Here is a 19063-nt window from a genome sequence, read left to right as displayed (position 1 = left end):
ACAGACAGACCAAATTGCACCATGGGCCATACATGCCCTGAGATCCCCTGCAATTGCCTGGACCATGGGGAGATCAGGAATGACAGAAGTTTAGAGAACGGCCAACCCTGGCCAATCCCAAAAGTTTTTATGATTTCTTGCTCATTATCCATCAATTTGACCACTATTGCCTCCTGAAAATGCCACCTCCCACAAAGGGGAACATACGCACCTAATTTAGCTGTCTCTTTTTCTTTCTCCAGAGATGAACCGAAAGTCTGTGCTGAAAACAGCACTTTCTGGAGGAAGCAGGGGCTCATTGGCAGCCTCTGCTGCAGGAAGGGAGGTGATGCCCAGCACAGTCACAGGAGGTAATTGCTGTGCCTCTGGGCCTGAGCCCTGCTGAGGCTTGAGCTGCCATCTTGGCTGTGCGTCAGTGCCTGCCCTCCAGGGATGTCAGACAGGCCCTGCAAAGAGGGTGCAGAGTGACCAGGAGCCAGCCCAGAGCTCCCCAGGCCCCTGTGCAGCTTTGGCCTTGTCCATTCACATCTGGCTCCCACAGCCTTACCCGATCCCCTTGCAGTGCACAGTTCCCATAGGCAGAGGGGGATGCCAGCACACCATGGAAATGGGTCTGGTCTGTGCTCCCTTCTAGATGAGAATGCTGGAATGGCTTTGCCAGCAGCTGGGATGGAAGATGGTTTGGAACCCATGGGAGCTTCTGCAGGTAAGTTCTGAGAGAATAATCACTGGCAACCTGGCAGGAACCAGGTGACAGAAGCTTCTGTGGCTCTTGAGTTACAGGTGTGTCTGCAGGGAGGATCTTCCCAGGTCCTTTGGTGGATGTTGCACACAAGCCCAGCTCCCATCGCAGGGGTGAGTAGTGTGTCCCTGCTGACCCCACAGGCTGAGCCCTGCTTCTGTGGGATCTATTCCTGGTGAAATGGAAATATTTTCTCCTAAGGTCCTCTGAGAGGGAGGAACAAACCTACAAAACAGAATGTGCCCCTGGAGGCATCCAAACAACGGGACCAAATCATGATTCACCTGGAGAGGCACCGTGGTGGGTGCATTTCCCTCAGCCTTGTCCTGGGGCTCAGCAGCCGGGGGCTTTGGCTGCACATCTGGACATGCCATGCCCGGCACAGCGGGAAGGGATCCATGGCAGCCTCGCTGCCCTCCTGCTGCTTCCATGCCCTGCAGGGCTGTTTCCCAGCCTGGCCTGGCTGCAGCTTCTCCCCAGCCTCTGCAGGAAGGCATTGGGCATCAGTTAACAGGCAGCCCAAACTGCATCATGAGCCTGAAATTCCCTGGGATTTCCTGATCTCTGGGCAGAGACAGAGGGGCAGATGTTTGGAGGAGGGAGGGTCTTGTGGCAGCCCCAAGAGCATTGGCCTTTCCCTGATCCTTATCCATGTCTTTCACAAGTGGTACTCCTTGAAGATGCCACCTCCCCAGTGGGCAATGGCTCCACCTGATCCAGCTGTCCCTTTTCCTTTCTAAAGAGATGGACCAAAAGTCTTTCCGGAAGGCAGCACATCCTGGAGGACGCAATGTATCCGTGCTAGCCACTGATACAGGAAGTGAGGAGATGCCAGACAGTGCCACAGAAGGTGATTGCTGTGCCAGGCTCAGCCAGTCTGAGCAGTCCTGCTGGGGTCCCTCCATGTGAGACATGTCCTGAAACCTGGGAGAGACTGCATGGGGTGCCCATGGTGGGGAAAGGGCAGAGGGGGAGGGCAAGGCTCCAGTGTGTCCTGAGAGGGCCTGGCTGTGTGTCCCTGGGCAGGGGGAGCTGTCACAGGGCAGGGAGGGCCAGGGCTGGCAGTGGCTGCTCAGGGATGGCTTTGGCCCATGTCCCTCCAAGCAGCCACTGCCCAAGCAGCTGCGCTGCCCCCGGGCTCTCCTCCCGGCCTGCTGGGCTTTGTTGGGTGGCACAGCCTGTGCCAAGGGGCGGCAAGGTGCCTGCAGGCCCCAGCTCTGGGGGAAACGGAGAACGTCCTGCCCGCATCCACCATGCTGCCAGCTCAGCAGTGCAGCACAGCACGGGCTCACACTCCCCATTGCTCCCACAGATGTTGTCACTGAAGCAGGAATATATGGCCCGGATCCAGTGCGCCTCCCAAGAATTGTCTGCCCCCAGGATGTGCGCAGGAAATGCATGATAGGCACAGTGGTGATAGTGTTCACTGTGCCATTTGTGCTGCTAGGCTGCTATCTTGGCATTCGCAAGCTGTATGAGATCAGGCGGTCAGTTGCTGATTTTTCTCTACGGTTTTCTTTTTACTGTGCTCCATTGCATTGGTAGCCTGACTCGTAGTCGTGCTGCTGTGGAGGAGTGGCCAGTCCATGGTTGTCCAAAGAACTCTGGGGACGGTTCTGCTGCTGCCCAGAGCTTTCATTGGCCTCCTAATTTTTGCCTTGTCCTGGGGGCCCGCTGGGGCTGCAGCCAGTGCTGGCTCCCACTGAGGCTGCCTGGCCAAGAGCAGCCCCAGGGGCACAGGGCAGAGGCACAGCAAGTTCTCAGCAGTGTTTGGGCAGCACAGTTCAGGACAGGACAGTGCTTATTTACTGCCTCATGAAAAGTTTAATGGCAGCAGTGGTGTTGCAGCACAAGCAAATGTGGTCCAGTTCAGTGTTAAAACGTGGTTTTCTTTATGAAATTCATACACTGTTTTAAAACTTAGTTTAAAATATAACTTCTTTTCCAGTGCTTTATACCGTTATTTGGTATAATGAATGTTGGCCTAATTATCCCATGGCTGAATTAGAAGACTGTAAGTACTATAAAATGGAATCATTTTTCTGCTCTTATGTCTTTCACAGACTCATGAAACTTTTGGTAGTGTTAATTAACCAACAGAAGAGTTTTTCTCTGCTGTTAATTCAAACAAGCAGCAGAGCTGGAACCTGTTGAGCAGAGTCACTTCACTTCATTGCTAAAGCAAACTGCCAGGGTCCTTTATGGAACAATATAAAATCTATATTACATGTATAGACTCCTGTCTAGTGACTGATAGATATGAGGGATTTGGACTCTTTGGGAAGTACTCACCAGCAGTGCATTGGCTCTGTGAATCTCAGTCTGTAATAATCAGTCTTTTTCAGAAGAGAATATTAAATTTCTTCCTGGCACTCCCTCTTGCATTTGTACTCAAAACCACTTCTGGAAAGAAATTTACAATGGCTCTTTATGCTCCCTTAGTTGACTTTTCTCTGTTTCACCATGGATGTAGATGAAAATCGGGATGATTGCATTAAAAAAGCTGCAAAGCAGATCCTGAAGAAGAGGGCATACATCTGCTCCCACCCTCTGGACAGGACCTTCTGATCCCTCCCTGACAGCAGGTGCTCATGACTGTCAGTCAGGGAGGAATTTGCTGCAGTTTCCATAATGGACAGCTTAAAAGCATCTGTTATTTAATGCATTTAATAAATGTAATTGTAAAAAATAAAAATTCTTTCTAAACAAGTACTTCAAAGGATAAGGATAAATAAAGAGATTTAATTTAAAGCTGAAATTATCTTGTTAGATAGATAGATGGGTAGATATATAGGAAGACAGGTAGATACTTAGATAGCTAGATAGCTAGATAACTAAGATAGACTTAGATAGATAGATAGATAGATAGATAGATAGATAGATAGATAGATAGATAGATACATACATACATACATACATACATACATACATACATACATACATACATACATACATACATAGATGTATATACATGTCTTTTGCTCTTGGAGCTGGATAAAGAGAGGGAGGGGAGGTTTGGATGGGGAGATGCTTCTTCCCAGGGAAGGGACTGTGTGGTTTCTCAGTATCTTTTCACTTCAATCAGCTGCTCATTCACTGAGCAAGTCTGAAAGACTTGGGCAATCACAACAGTTCTGTTTTGGAGGCCCCTCCAGCTCTCTTGTCCAGCAGCACCACCAGGACACTGAGTCCCCAGTGTCCAGGGAGCTTCTGCTGTCACCCTGAGGGACACCACTGGTCACTGACGTCCATCGGGCCTCTGAGCCATTGACCACAACCCCCTGGATGTGACCAGCCAGGCAATTGCTCATTCTCCAAACTGTGCCTCCATCAGATCCACAGCTCACCAAACGAGGGACAAGGATGCTGGGCAGGGCTGATGTGTCCAGGGCATGGCAGAAGTCCAGAGTGGTGCCATCTCTAGCTCTTCCCTTGTGCACTGGGGTGTAACTTTGCAGCTGGGTCACAGGCAATATGTTCTCTGGCCAGCTCACTGCCTGAGTCCCATGGACAGTCACAAGAGAGGCTGCCCCTGGATCCCTACAGGGACCTTCCCGGCTGGCGGTGCCTACAGGGGCTCGCAGCTCCCTGCAGCCGACACCTGTGGCACGGGTGACACAGCAGCAACACAGTACGAGGGACCGAGGCGAAGGAACTGAGAGAGTTCACTTGTTTGCGTTCTAAGGAAGGTTTATGTCACCAGAGGAGTCAGGGACAAGTGACAATAACTGAGGGCAAAACACTGATTTTTAAGGAAGGGAGGGAAGAAGGGGAGTGACACAACTTTTCACCAAGGGGAAGGCATTAGGGAAGGAGTGCAAGGCAAGGGCTATCCAATAGAAACCAACAAGGGGAAGGAGCAAACCTTGAAATCCAATCTTGCTTTGAGGAGGGGATGAACTACAGTGTACACACCAGAACAACAGGCTGTGCTTTGTTGGACAGGGGCATTGACATATACTTGGTGAATAAACAACTCAGGACTGAACCACCAGAGAAACCAAATGGGATACGTGGAATGAAGCATTACAAACATATTAAAAGGAATATTTTAAACTTACTACAGAAGAACAAACTGTAAAATAGACTACCACACTGGGGTGTTGCAGTGTGTCTCTATTGTGTTTTCAATTGCAATTCAGGTTCAATGGTCAGTTCTATAATCCACCTCCCCCCGTCTCTTGTATTGTTATAGCATATTTTATCCTTAATGGATTGTTCCTTTGCACCTCCCTCATTGGTTTTGCCCTGGTTTTCCATCTTCCCAAAGACCTGCCCTTTGTTCCTTAATGTTACCTGTTCCTTCTCCCAGGAGGAACATGTTCAGTCCCTCCTCATGCCTGCCCCTTTCTCCAGAAACTTCCTTGTCATTTTTGTATCCCTTGAGGTCTCATTGGTTTGTTTACCCTCTTCCCCTCCCCTGTAATTCCCAATTGGTTTAAACACTGTATTCCCTGCCTTATGCTTCTCCCCAGGTTTCTCCCACTTGGTTAAAGTTCTGTACCCTCCTCTTGAACCTCCCCTTAGTGAAAACCCCTTCTAGAGCCTGGACTTGTGTCTTTCTGTGCCTGACCTTCCTGGACATAAACGCCTTTGGGAGTTATACAGAAGACCTCTCCTTGCTCCTTGTCCCTGCCCTTGAAGCATTCCCCCTGTGCCATACAGCAGTTGTGCCCTACAGCCGCACCCCAAATTGTGTGGCTTTTTGGGGGCAGCCTCCTCCTGGTGACAGTGCTGGGAGCAGCCCAGGCTGAAGAACTCTGGCACCACATCACTGAGGCAGCCACTCCATCATGGAAGGGCTCTGGCTTGGTCAGGCAGCACAGACCCACCCTGTGCTCCTCAAGGGTTTTTTTGGCAGATCCAAGCATTGAAGAGGTTGGGTGACTTTCCCCCCTGTTTTATTGGCTGTGTCCTTTGAGGACCACAAGAGGAAGCAGTGCCTTAATTTGCACATGAAGAGCAAATGGTGACGTAAAGGCACAGCGGGAGGGCATCCATGGAAACCTCACTGCCTTGCTGCTGCTTCCATGCCCTGCAGGGCTGTTTGCCAGCCTGGCCTGGCTGCAGCTTCTCCCCAGCCTCTGCAGGAAGGCATTTGGCATCAGCTGGCAGGGAGCCCAAGCTGAAGCATGGGCTTAAGATCTGCTGGGGCTGCAGTCAGTGCTGGCTCCCACTAAGGCTTCCTGGCCTAAAACAGGGCAGAGGCAAAGCAAAATGTGGAGGAGAAAGAGCAGGGATTAGATTGCCCTGGAAAGGCAGTGGTGCTCTGGGGCCCGCTCCTGGCCAGGGAGCCTGCCCAGAGCTGTGCCCTGCTCGCCGGGGCCTTGAGGGACAGCTGTGCAGCTGGGCCAAGCTGTGCCAGCAGCTCCAGCCATGCTGGGGAGCCTTGCCAGCTCTGGGCCCTGCTGTGCAGGAGGCTCCCTGTGTGCCCCTGGCAGCTGGGGCCTCAGCCACCTCCTCTCTTCACAGGTGCCCCTGTGCGTCTTCAGAAGAGAGGCCTAGCAACTCGGGCAAAGAGAACTCAACTTGTTATCCCAGGTCTCCATTTCTGCCCCTATCTGCCCTGCCGTGGCTGCAGCACCGTCACGAGGCCTTCTCAAATTCCAAATTGGTTTTGCCCTCCAAAACAGACCCTCTACCCCAGAGTCCCCAAGTCCTGTTTCCCAGCCAGGAGTGAAGGTGGGCAGCCCCTGTCTGCCAGGGTAGGGCTTGGCCCACATTTTATATTTCAATAAAGAAATGGAGTTGTCACAGCTCTGTCTAGATGGTAACAGCCGCAAAGGCCACCCCGCAGAAGCATTGGCTGAGCTCCATGGCCAGGAGCAGCCGTGGATGTCCACGGTGTGGGCAGGCAGGAGCCAGGCAGGGGCTGCTGTGACCAGCGGCAGGGCCCCCAGGGCTGGGGGAGCCCATGCTGAGCCTCCATGGGCTGAGGGCACATTTCCTTCGCTGGCATCATCTGGGCCTGTGCCCCATGAGGCAGGCATGGATATTTTGGGGTCCCTGCTCAGGGATGCTGGGGTCACTCATGATTCACAAAGGAGTATTGATGGCCTCTCTTAAAGTGTGCAGGGATTCCTCATGAGGTGTGCAGCGGGGTTACATTTGAGGGGTTTTTTACTCTTCTCAGCACAGCAAAGGGTCACTTGGCTGAGGTTTTGCAAAGCTGGGAGAAAGCCTCTTGCAAAGCCTTGGGCCCGGCCTGCGGGCACAGCGGACAGGCGGAGCCCATCCTCTGGGGCCGGTCCCGGCAGGGAAAGGCCGCGGCCTTGGACTCTGATGAGGCTTCTGAGCTCTGCCCTGGCCCTGTGCTGCAGCCCAACACATTTACAGCCAGGGCCGTGCCCTGGCCCACAGGACCCGGGGCTGCAACTGAGGTCGTGCCTTCTCCCAATCAAGGGGGCTGGCTCTGTTCCTTTGGAGGATCCAGAGACTTGTACTTCGGCCTGATGGTGCAAAGATTCCCCCAGCATCCCTGAGTTTGCAGAAATAAAGGCTTTGTGCTCATTAATATGAAAAGCTGCAAGGGTGGCCTGCAGCTAATGTTCTTTTTTGCCTGGACCCCAGTCAGTGCTTGAGTTTAAATGAATGACCCAGCCCGAAGCTGGCCTTAAGACTGATTTGGTGAAAGGGACTGAAGCTCTGTTGACTGCAAATTCTCCAAGAAAAAAGTACAGGAACTTGGATAATGCTGGTGACAAAAGCAGAATGCAGAGCTGAACCTGTGAGGCCACCTCACTTCTGCCTCCTCCCACCCTTTTATTTCTATTTTGTTTAATATTCTGATTGCCAGCTCTTGCATGAAATGGACCTTCAGCAATGAGCTGCTGGGCCTCCTGGCTGTGTCCATTTGTGCTCCCAGTGCTTCTGGTTGCCCGGGCCAGCAACTCTGGGGACAGGGGGTCCTGCTCTGCGTGGTATTGGCAATAGCATGTCCCCATCAATAAGCTGGTAGTGCAGACGTGAAAGGGACAACGGACACTGGCACAGAAATGAGAGATGACAGGTCCAGTTTTCCCTGCCTGAGTTATTTGACAGGTCTTGTGAAGCTGCAGAATCATCCCTGTGAAGAGAGGAGGTGGCTGGGAAATTGGGAAAACAGTGGGGTATTCATAATTTTTTGTATATGCCCAATTCACCAAAGGCACTTTTAGGAAGTGATTTTTTGAAGGAGTTTTGAAGCCACAATTACATTCAAAAATGAAGAGGGTGCTCTGGAGCTGAATGATCAAAAGTACATATAGGTATTAAGTTTAACCATACCAGCTATTGAAATTGAGGGGGAAATTGATGAAGAGATACTAAGTTAAGTATTTCCCAGCGTATGGACCTCTGGTGTACCAGGGATGGCGAAAAATGCCTCCTCCCTAGTAATTAAGCTTAAGGAAGGGACACAACAAGTCAGAATTAGGCAGTAGCCCCTAAAAAATTAAGACAGGGAAGGAATCAGCCCAATAATTTGAAATTTTCTGCGGGTAGCATAATTAAAGGAATGCCAAACTGATTTCAATACTCCCATTTTACCCGTTTGGCAATCTGATGGGTCAGACCGGATAGTACAGGATTTGAGGGCTGTCAATAAATAACAGAAGATTTGTATCCTTTGGTAGCCAATCCATATACTTTATGAACTTGTTTAACACCTGAGCAAACCTGGTTAACCATTTTAGATGCAAAAGATGCCTTCTTTTGCCTCCCTATCCACAAAGCCAGCCAGAAATTTTTTGCATTCAAATGGGAAAGCCCTAAAAGTGGGCGCAAAACCCAGCTCACATGGTCCATGCATCTGAAGGCTTCAAAATTTCCCCTACTCTTTTTGGGGAGCAACTTGCAAAAGATCTGGAGTCTTGGGAAGCTCCACAGGAGCTTGCCTCAGAGCTGTAGCAGCAGTCGTGCTGAATATTCAAGAGGCACGCAAGTTTACCCTGGGACAAAAATGGCTGTGCTAGTGTCCCACACAGTGCCCGCAGTACTGGAAGCAAAGGGTGGCCTCTGGCTTTCACCACAGAAGTTTCTGAAATACCAGGCCATCATGGTAGAGCAAGATGATGTAGAGATCGTGGTGACTAATATTGTCAAGCCAGCTTCTTTTCTCAGTGGAAATCAAGGAGAAGCAGTACACCACGATTGCCTGGAGACCATTGAAGCTATTGTCTCCAGATGCCCAGACTTGAAAGACACTCCGCTGGACGATACAGAGACCTGGTTCACTGATGGCAGGAGTAGCCACGTTGCCAGTGGAAAGCGACATGCTGGATACACAGTGACTGCCTGCAGAGAAGTAATAGAATCCAGGCCCTTACAGACAGGCACCTCTGCGCAGAAGGCAGCGATAATTGCCCTGACCCGTGCCTTGGAAATGGCAAAAGGAAAGAGAATAAACATCTTTATGGACTCGAGGTATGCATTCAGAGTTGTGCATGCACATGGAGCCATCTGGAAAGAGAGGGGACTGCTAACCTCACAAAAAGAAGAGACAGTGCAGCTGCTGGAAGCAGTTCAGCTGCCTGAAAAGGCATATTAAGGCACACCATAGAAAGAGCTCAGAACTGGAAGAAGGAAATGAGCTAGTGGATGGAGAGGCAAATAAAGCAGCAAAAAGTGGAGTAATTATGGACAGATTTCCCTCAAAAGTAAGCCAAAATATAATAGTAGTAATCAAAAGAGACATGCAACCACAAGGGGTGGGCTACCATTGAAAGACAGCCAGTAATCCCTTCCCATTTTTGTGATCACTAGTGAAAGAAGAGCACCAGAAAACACACTGGGGCCTAACTACTTAAAAGCTTTTATAAAGTGTGGCTCCTTTCCCAGAATGACCAAGGCTGCCAGTGATACAGAGTGCATCAAAATAAAGGGTTGACTTTTAAGTAGTAGTTTCCACAGACTTTCTAAAATGAATATCTGATTGAAAGAATCATTGCCAAGAATAAATCTGCCACTATTACTCAGGTAAACCAACAGTGAGATCCTTGCCTCCAGACTAACGCCAAAAATACCCCCAGGCCGAAACTCGGTCAAATTAAGAGAGGCCATGGGTCTGGACAGCCATGGCAAATTAACTTTTCAGAACTGCCAAGGAAAGGGGGGTATCTGTATTTATTAGTATTGACAGATACATTTTCAGGCTAGCCAGAAGCATTCCCCACCAGAACTGTCAAAGCTCTAGAGGTGACCAGGGTATTATTACAAGAAATAATACCATGCTTCAGAGCTCCAGCCACAATATCCTCGGATAGAGGATCACATTTCATTTCCAAAATAGTGCCACCGATTAGTAGCCACCTGGGCATAGATTCATATATTGAGAACTTCACACTCCATACCACCCGCAATCAAGCAGCCAGGTGGAGAAAATGAATCATTTGATTAAGCAGCAGATTGTAAGACTGGGGAGGATGTTAATCTGCCCTGGCCCCAAGCTCTTCCACTGGCACTATTGTGAATTCAGACTAAACCACGAGCTAAAGAAAAGCTGAGTCCTTTTGAAATGCTTTATGGAAGACCATATGGAATACGAAAGAGAATGTCCACCCACATTGGAGAGATAACCCTGGCCACCTGCATGGCGGCTTTAAGCAAACAGCTCAGAGAAATTGAGAAAGACGTGGCTAGAACTCGGAGCAAAGAGCTAGACAGACCAGTACATAACATACAGTCTAGAGATTATGTATATGTTAAGCCTCTTGCAGAAAAGACTTTGGATGCACAAAGTGAGAGAGTGAGAGAGACCACTGCAAGTGCTTCTCACCACCTTCACTGCAATCCAGATCAAGGAGCAGAATGCCTGGATTCATCACTCTCGAGTGAAGAAAGCCCCAGGAGCCCCTTGGAGAGGGACATCAAGAAACAATGAATTGAGATTAAAACTTACTCAGGCAAAATGAGTATATTGCAGCCAGGGGTTGTTTGTCATTTCAATTACAGAATTGATTTGTATGTAATTATAACTGGAGTCTTAGAATTAGAGAGTACCTCTATCCAAAGTAATGCTGAATGGCCTTGGTCCCAAGCTTTCAATCTGTATACTGGATCCATGGGAGAACTTTCTGAGATAAAAGAGCTAAACCTATCCACTGTAGAAATTCATGAAGATCAGGTATATGAGGAGCAAGAGTGGCAAGAACGAGAACTGTGGACACTTCAGGAGATCAAGAGAGAAGAAATCAAAATAGAGTGCTAGGTAGTCAGTGAGACAGCTTATGAGAAACCAGATGAAATTAGTGTCTCAACCTCCCCGTGTACAGGCACCAAGAAGTTTGTGATAGCCCAAGTGAATCAGACTGTTGGTGTAATTTCTCCTTGATACAGCCTGTAGAAGTGACCTGCCTTTAAGCTCGAGATTCTATCGGGCTCTCATTTAAATTTTAAATAGACACTGCAATTTTACAACAGCAGAACCTTATACAACCCACACTGGTAATCAAATAGTACAGACCCAACCCAAACTTGAACCTGAAGTGTATGAAATAGGCCCCTACGTAGTGAAGAATGTAAGTGAAAACAACTGTTGTTCAATCCAGAACGGCGTCTCAAACGTGTTGAGTTGCTAGTGCAAATTAACATCTCAAAAATCCAACCAGCCTGCTCCCCTTTCCTAAGAACATCCTTTGAGGGCTGCACAACGTGGTTACAAAGACAGATATAGCTCAGGAGCAGAATAAGAAATGATCTAACTGGGATGTTAGAGAATGGATGAGATTTTTAAATGGAATTGATTCAGAAATACTGATGAATAAGCTGGCCACTGCAGCAGATGACCTAGCAAAATTGAAGCAGCCTTTACAGTCATCTCTATTGGCTTTGGGAACTAGCCAGTGGCAGATTTCCAAAGTACTGACTGCCAAAGTGGGAAAAGGTCGGGGGCCAAGACCACAAGTTAATAGTAGAAGCACTTGGTACAGTTGAAAATAATGTGTCTTTAGCTTTCAGTTGTATACAAGCACAGTTATAGATGCAGGCAACAGCAGCTCTGATCATACGGGAAGAGGGTGAAGGTAATTTTCCAGCTGAAATTCGGAAAGTTGTCTGGGAGAATGTGATTGATTTTGAAAAGAAGTTTCAATCCTGGTGGACTACAGTAAATTTCACCTATGATCCTGCTTCTTATGTGGCCACTGTCTTTGTCCTTACCATACGTAATGCCACTGTTTATGTTATCTGCCCCATCATTGCACTGGGATTAAATAATGAAAAAAGAGTGCTCTACCCTTCAGAACATAGGGTGTGGGCAGGAAAGGTGAATGCAAAGTGGCAAACAGTAAAGTTAGAATCCTGCATTACTAGAGAACAACTGGGATTCATTTGTGAAAGCAATACAATTAATGCCCAAATGTGTGTCTAGACAGTGAACAGAATATTTGCCACTTTGAGATTCACCCAGTCACTGATCAGAAAACTGTGCTCGTATATACTAGTAAATGCTATGTGTGCCTGAGAACTGCTTGTGCTGCTGTAAAAATTGATAGCAATGATGTTATTTTGTCATGAAGAAAACATTTTAATTTTTGTATTTGTAATTTTGTTAAGATTATTGGGCGTGATTTTTTGTACGTGGCCCCAGTGACATCCCACCAGTTGACTGAAACCAATTACACAATGTAACACAGACTATCACCTACTCCTGTTGGGATGGACCTTACATTGATAAAACAATTAATTAAGCACCAAGACCCCCTACAGATCTTGAAAGAAATTCCAGAAAGCAGAGAAAACCCTAATTACTGTCCAACATGATAACAAAGAAATAACCAGAATTCGGCAAAGAATAAAACAAACTGCAGATCATCACTGGTGGGATGTGATCTTTGGGTGGTCACCAACTGACAATGGAATCCTTAATAAAATATAACATCCCATTGTAGTTTTGTTAATATTAGTTGGACTAAGTTTAGCCTTATATTGCTAATTTGAAATTGGAGAATACTACAGTGAACAGCTGTGTTAACCTCCTTATCAAATGTACATGGTAAAGCATTAAGAGACACTTATTGTCGTAGGCATTTGCGTTAGATACAAGAATTTACCTGTTGTCTAGGAAAGGGAGGAAAATAGACAGAGTAGAAATTTTCCGGAGTAGAAATCCATTTTGATTTAGGTGAAATGTACTACAGTCTGTAGTATGAAAACATAGCTGTTTAGACTGACTGCCTGTTCTGGAAAAAAGCCTAGGCTCAGAGAAAATGCTTCAGTGAAAAACAGAGATTGGGGGGGGATTGGGACAGAGAGACAGAGGAACTGCTATGAGAACAGGCCAACCTGACCTGGGAATTCTTTCTGATTAAGATTAACGAGCGGTAAATGTTATGCCAAATTTGTAAAAATGAATATGTATGAACCTATCGTAAAATTGGATGCATATCTATTTGAGAGAGTTATAAAAAAGGATCTGGAGTTCCCAGAGGGACGCATGCCATTTACGGAGAGGAATCTCCACATGCATCCAGCACAGTAATAAACATACCAGCTTTACAACTTTCACAAAGTTGTGGAGTTGCATTTATCTCCGCAAAAGAGGCCCCGGTGTCAGCTGGCTCACAGAGACCCTCCTGCAGAGCAGGAGATGCCCACTGTGCTCAAAGTTTGCCTCTGAAGACTGAGAGATGAGCTTGTAAGAAATCCCGGAAATTCTCAGGGAAAGGGCTTTAACTCCGTTGTTGTCACTGGGGAAAAATCTCCAGTGGGAAAAGAGCCTCACCAGTACACTGGGTGTCCTGTAATGACTTAGTTCATCTAAGAGTAATGATGACCAATTATTGCAGTTTTATTTTTTATTCGGCAAGTGTAAAAGTGTTCCACATTTTTCAGAATTCTAAAACTACTTTGAAAAATCCTAAACTACAATGGGAAAAGGGAAGAAATACTTGGGGATATTTTTCTACAAAAAATGTTTCTAAATATTTCTAAAATCTTCAGCTGTGTATAATTGTAAAACAAAGACAAAATGAGGTTGCTTTGTCTCAGGAGCCCCGTGCTCAGCTGCTGCCTTCCCAGCCCTGGCTGTGCCCAGACAAGCAGCTCCCCCAGTGCTGGTGGTAGCACAGACACACCTGAGCTGAACCCCAAAGATGTTGCCAGGCACTGGCCCACTGGATGGCCCACCTACACGCAGTGTTAGCATTGTAGTAGGCCATCTGTCTTAACATCTACTCCCTCTCCCTTTCCCCCGGAACCTGCGCCTCAACGCATGAACGCCGGGTAAGGTTCCTGTGCGCCCTGCCTGATCTCATCTTCTTCCACTTGGGATGTGGTTGTAGCTAGCTTGTAAAAAGCGCGTTTCGCAGACTTCCCTGTTTCAACCAGCTGTATAGCAAACAACGCCTTAGCCTGAGCTGCCCCGCTTGCCCACTGCCAGGTGCCCACTAGATGGTCTTCCGAGATCACCAAGCCCTCGGTGTTGTGAGATGTGGAGGGATTCCCCCAAAGTATTGGGAGAACCTCCACAATCTCCCTCCTCCATTTTCCCACCCAGACCATGAATTCCATCGGGCCTAAAAGGCTGGAGAAGAGAGCCCTCAGCTCCGCGGGCACCAGATCTCCCTGTAGAAGAACCGGCCGAAGAAGCCCCCGGAAATATTCAGATTCCTGGGAGTGCTCCCTCTGGGCCTTGCACAGTTCCTTGATCCTGGCCTGGGTGATAGGCACCCATTGGGCCTGAGCACTCCCCTCCCCGCTGAGGTGGTATGTAACCAGGGCAGCTTCCAATAGAGGCACCTGCCCTGGCTTCTGGTCATCAACCCCCCCCCCCGGAATACGAAGCGTGGGAACCGGAAGGGGGAGCGTGGGAACTGGAATTGGAGGAGGTTGAGGCAGGGCTTGGTCTCTGCGCCGGGCACCAGCAGGGGCGTGGTGACTCATATTTCTCCGCCTCAAAGGTGGAGTTAGGAGGCGGAGTGGAATAAGGACGTGGGACATGGGAGGAGTCAAAGGAGGGTGGAACTGTGAGTGGGGCAAGGGGAGGAGCTGAGGGAGGAACCGAGGGTGGAGCTATGGGAAAAGAGGGAGGGTCAGGGGAAAGGAAGGGGTTGGGTTTAGGGAGAAAGGGATTCGGGGTAGAAGAAGGGGCAAAAGCGGGAAAGACCATGCGGTCTCCGCCATTTTAGGCTCCTTGGGAGCCATCTTGAGGAACTTCAGTAAAGCTTACAACTTTGGGGGTTACAACTGGGGACTTAGGGAGAGGAGGAACAGGGGGATGGGGAAGAGAGCTCCGAAGAGCTCGGCCAGGGCTCTTTGGAGAGGGAGGCCGAGCCGGTCTCGAGGGAGCAGGAGCAGGGTGGACCCCCTGCTTCTTACTGGCTTTGAGGATCCCTTGAGAGGGCTCCTGCCGCAGGGAAGAGGGAGAGGAATGGGGGGTAGGAACACATGCACCGGGAGAACTGGGGAGCAAACTAAAACGAGATGGGTTTTTCCTCAAATTCCCGGGTGGGCGCAGTGTGGTTAGCACTTTGCCCGCCCAATACGCCACAGTAGATAAATGAGTCTCCCTGGAATTGACTTCACTATCTAATTTTGCCGCAACAGCTGCCCAAAACTGTGGCTCCTTTACAAGTTCCGGGGTGACCTCAGAAAAATGAGAAAAAGTCCACTTAACCAATAACTTCAATTCTTTCTTGGGGGCAGCAAACCCTCCCCCAAGCAACAAACATTTAATAACATAAAAAACTCCTTTTTGGGTTTTGCTCAGACCTGCACCCATGATCCTACTCCTAAAGCACCCTAGACAAGGCAACTTCAGGAGGAGCAAGCACCCACAATGGAACACTCCACCTGCCCAAGAAAAATGCAAACTAAAACAATGAAGCACACGCTGTCAGCCCCTGCTCCTCCCACTGTCCTTAAGTCAGAGGGTTCACTGAGGGAAAAAAAGGAATTTAGGGGATAGGACCTGGCCCCAAGTCTGGGGAAGCAGACCCAGTGAGTAATGATCACCAATTAAATGCAGTTTTATTTGTTATTCGGCAAGTGTAAAAGTGTTCCAAATTTTTCAAAATTCTAAAACTACTTTGAAAAATCCCAAACTACAATGGGTAAAGGGAAGAAATATTTGGAGATATTTTAAACAAAAAATGTTTCTAAATATTTCTAAAATGTTCTACTGTGTATAAATGTAAAACGAAGACAAAATGAGGTTACTTTGTCTCAGGAGCCCTGTGCTAAACTGCTGCCTGCCCGGCCCTGGCTGTGCCCAGACAAGCAGCTCCGCCAAAGCTGGTGGTAGCACAGACACACCTGAGCTGAACCCCAAAGATGATGCCAGGCTCAGGCCCTTCCCTGGTAGGAGGGCTGCACCTCCTGGCCTGGCTGGACACCAGGGGCAGCACCTTTGGGGACAGAGGCTCCTGCTCTGGGTGGTGATACCAACAAGCTGTCCCTAGCAATGAGCTGGTAATGCAGCCGTGGAAGGGAAAACAAACACGGGCATGGAGATGCGAGATGACAGGACCAGTTCTCCCTGGTCCTGTCATCTCCAGTTATTTGGCCAGTCTTGTGAAGCTGCAGAGGCATCCCTGTGGAGAGAGGAGGTGGCTGAGGCCCCAGCTGCCAGTGGCACACAGGGAGCCTCCTGCACAGCAGGGCCCAGAGCTGGCAAGGCTCCCCAGCACGGCTGGAGCTGCTGGCACAGCTTGGCCCAGCTGCACAGCTGTCCCTCAAGGCCCTGGCGAGCAGGGCACGGCTCTGGGCAGGCTCCCTGGCCAGGAGCGGGCCCCAGAGCACCTCTGCCTTTCCAGGGCAATCTCGTCCCTGCTCTTTCTCCTCCCCACCGTGCTTTGCCTCTGCCTTGAGCCCCTGGGGCTGCTCTTGGCCAGGCAGCCTCAGTGGGAGCCAGCACTGGCTGCAGCCCCAGCGGGCCCCCCAGGACAAGGCCCAGCAATGAGGAGGCCAATGAAAGCTCTGGGCAGCAGCAGAACCCTCATCAGAGTTCTTTGGACAACAATGGACTGGCCACAACTCCACTGCAGCTTCTCTGGGAATGTTTCCTGTCTACATTAGACTTTCAAAAGAAGCTGTTTGCGGGAAAGATGATCAAAACACTCACCCTTTTCTCTTCCAGTAAGTCCAAAATTGGACAGAGCATAAGATGGAAACAACCTCCAAAATAGCAGGCCTGAAATAAATCCTATCCAGCATCCTGTTCCCTCACAGAAAACCTTTCCAGGGCCATTCTGGGAATCCAGAACACGTGTGGTGGGGACGGCTGCACCTGTGGGAGCAATGGGGAGTGTGAGCCCGTGCGGTGCTGCGCTGCTGAGCTGGCAGTACGGTGGATGCGGGCAGGACGTTCTCCGTTTCCCCCAGAGCTGGGGCCTGCAGGCACCTTGCCGCCCCTTGGCACAGGCTGTGCCACCCAACAAAGCCCAGCAGGCCGGGAGGAGAGCCCGGGGGCAGCACAGCTGCTTGGGCAGTGGCTGCTCGGAGGGACACGGGCCAAAGCCATCCCTGAGCAGCCACTGCCAGCCCTGGCCCTCCCTGCCCCGTGACAGCTCCCCCAGCCCCAGGGCTCAGAGTCAGGCCCTGTCAGGACCCAGTGCAGCCCCTGCCCAGTCGGGAGCCGAGGCTGGCTCTGGCCCTGGGCTCGCGGCAGGGCTCCCGCTCGGGGCTGCTCCTGTGCCTTGGGCCTCTGGGCACTCAGGGCCAGCTCCGGAGCAGCAGCAGCGGGAGGGACGTTGGTGCACGAGTCCCCTTTCCCCGGGGGTTTGAACAAGCTCCAGAGGCCTCCAAGCCTCTCGAAGCCTCCAAGCCTCCAGAGGTGCCTCCAGCATTGGCTGCTGCTGGGCCATGCAAGGGTACGCTCTGGTGGAAAGAGCTGCTGCCACACAGCCCCTCCAAGGGCTGACCGTGGCAGAGCAATTACCTCCTGTGCCTGTGCCCATGTCTGGCATCTCCTCCTTCCCCGCAGCAGAGGCTGCCAATCGGCCTCTACTTCCTTGTGGAAACACTGCCTTCTGTCCTGCCTTTTGCGCTATCACTTGAAAAAGGAAAAAGTTCAGCTGGATCAGATGAAACAATTTCTGATTTCTTTTGGTGGCATCCTCAGGACATCATGCCTATCAAAAATGGGGATAAGATTCAAAAAACATCTGGTTTTTTAGGGCTGGGCCAGGGCCCACCTTCCTCTAAATAGTTGCCAGGCCTGAGCAGAAGGTGTGAGGGGATTGCGCAGGGCGAGAGCACACACGTGCATGGCTCTGTCCTGGCACCTGCAGCGATGCCCCCCTGGCTGAGCTTTGGGCTCTGAGCTGGCAGCTCTCCCAGGGGAAAGGCCTTGACCTACCCTCACCATCTCCCAGAGGCTCAATCCTGAATGTTGGTTGGGAAGCCAGATCACCTTCACCAACAGGCTCAGCTGCAAAGAACGGCAGGACAGAACAGCTCCCGTGACACTGCAGGAGATCCTCAGCTGCAGGCAAGGCTCAGCCCCGGGGCACAGCCCTGGGCACGGCCCCTTTCCTCTCTGCTCTTCTCCGTGGCTGCACAGAGCACACAGAAGGACACACTGCCATTGCACACAGAAGAAGAATGGACAGTTAAATGCTCCTTCCTCCTACTGAGAGTGATCTTGTGGGATCCCTGAGGGCTCCAGAAGGGAGCAGGGCAAGTTTTCCAGAACTGAGCGTCTTGTCTGGGCTGTGCCTGCATTGCCAAGCAGCCGAGAGGGAAGCTCAAGCCTCAGCATTGAGGCTTGATTGCCTCCTGTGACTGTGCTAGGCATCGCTTACATTCCTGCGGCAGAGGCTGCCAATGAGCCGCTGCTTCTGCTGGGAAGTGCTTCCTTCTGCCAAGCCTCTACCTCTGCTTCTGGAGAAAAGATCAGGTATAACTGGATCAGGTTGGGCTTTTCCCCACTGTGCACATGGCATCTTCAGGAGCCAATGCTTGTCAAAGACACCGTTAAAAAGCAGGAAAGCCCTGTCAACTTTTTGGGTAGGACAGGGCCCTCTGTACTCCAAACAGTTGCCTTTTCTGATTTGCCTGGCGACAGGGAAATTGCAGGGGATCTCAGGCCCATGTTGCAGGTTGATCTCCCTGTCAGCTGATGCCCAATGCCTTCCTGCAGAGGCTGGGGAGGAGATGCAGCCAGGCCAGGCTGGCAAACAGCCCTGCAGGGCGTGGAAGCAGCAGCGGGGCAGCGAGGCTGCCATGGATCCCTTCCCGCCGGGCACGGCGTGTCCAGATGTGCAGCCAAAGCCCCCGGCTGCTGAGCCCCAGGACAATGCTGAGGGAAATGCACCCTCCACGGTGCCTCTCCAGGTCTCTCAGGATCCTGGCCCTGTGTTTGGCTGCCTCCAGAGATTTCCTGTCTTCTGTGACTTGCTTCTA

At 50.2% G+C, this 19063-nt stretch overlaps 1 protein-coding gene across 1 annotated transcript in view; it reads right to left on the bottom strand.

Moving 5' to 3' along the window:
* LOC134432963 (uncharacterized) overlaps positions 1-13878 on the bottom strand; it is a gene marked incomplete at its 3' end in the record, with an annotated part of 58329 nt that extends 44451 nt beyond the window's left edge. Inside the window, exon 1 of the mRNA XM_063181833.1 lies at positions 13851-13878. Coding sequence (XP_063037903.1) covers positions 13851-13878 — 28 coding nt within the window. The remainder of the gene's footprint in view (positions 1-13850) is intronic.
* Positions 13879-19063: the final 5185 nt, after the last annotated feature.

This window comes from Melospiza melodia (genome assembly GCF_035770615.1).
Source record: "Melospiza melodia melodia isolate bMelMel2 chromosome 10 unlocalized genomic scaffold, bMelMel2.pri SUPER_10_unloc_1, whole genome shotgun sequence".
Classification (NCBI taxonomy): Eukaryota; Metazoa; Chordata; class Aves; order Passeriformes; family Passerellidae; genus Melospiza; species Melospiza melodia.
The sequence above is the reverse complement of the archived record's forward strand: the minus strand, read 5'-3'. Positions and strand labels throughout refer to the sequence as shown.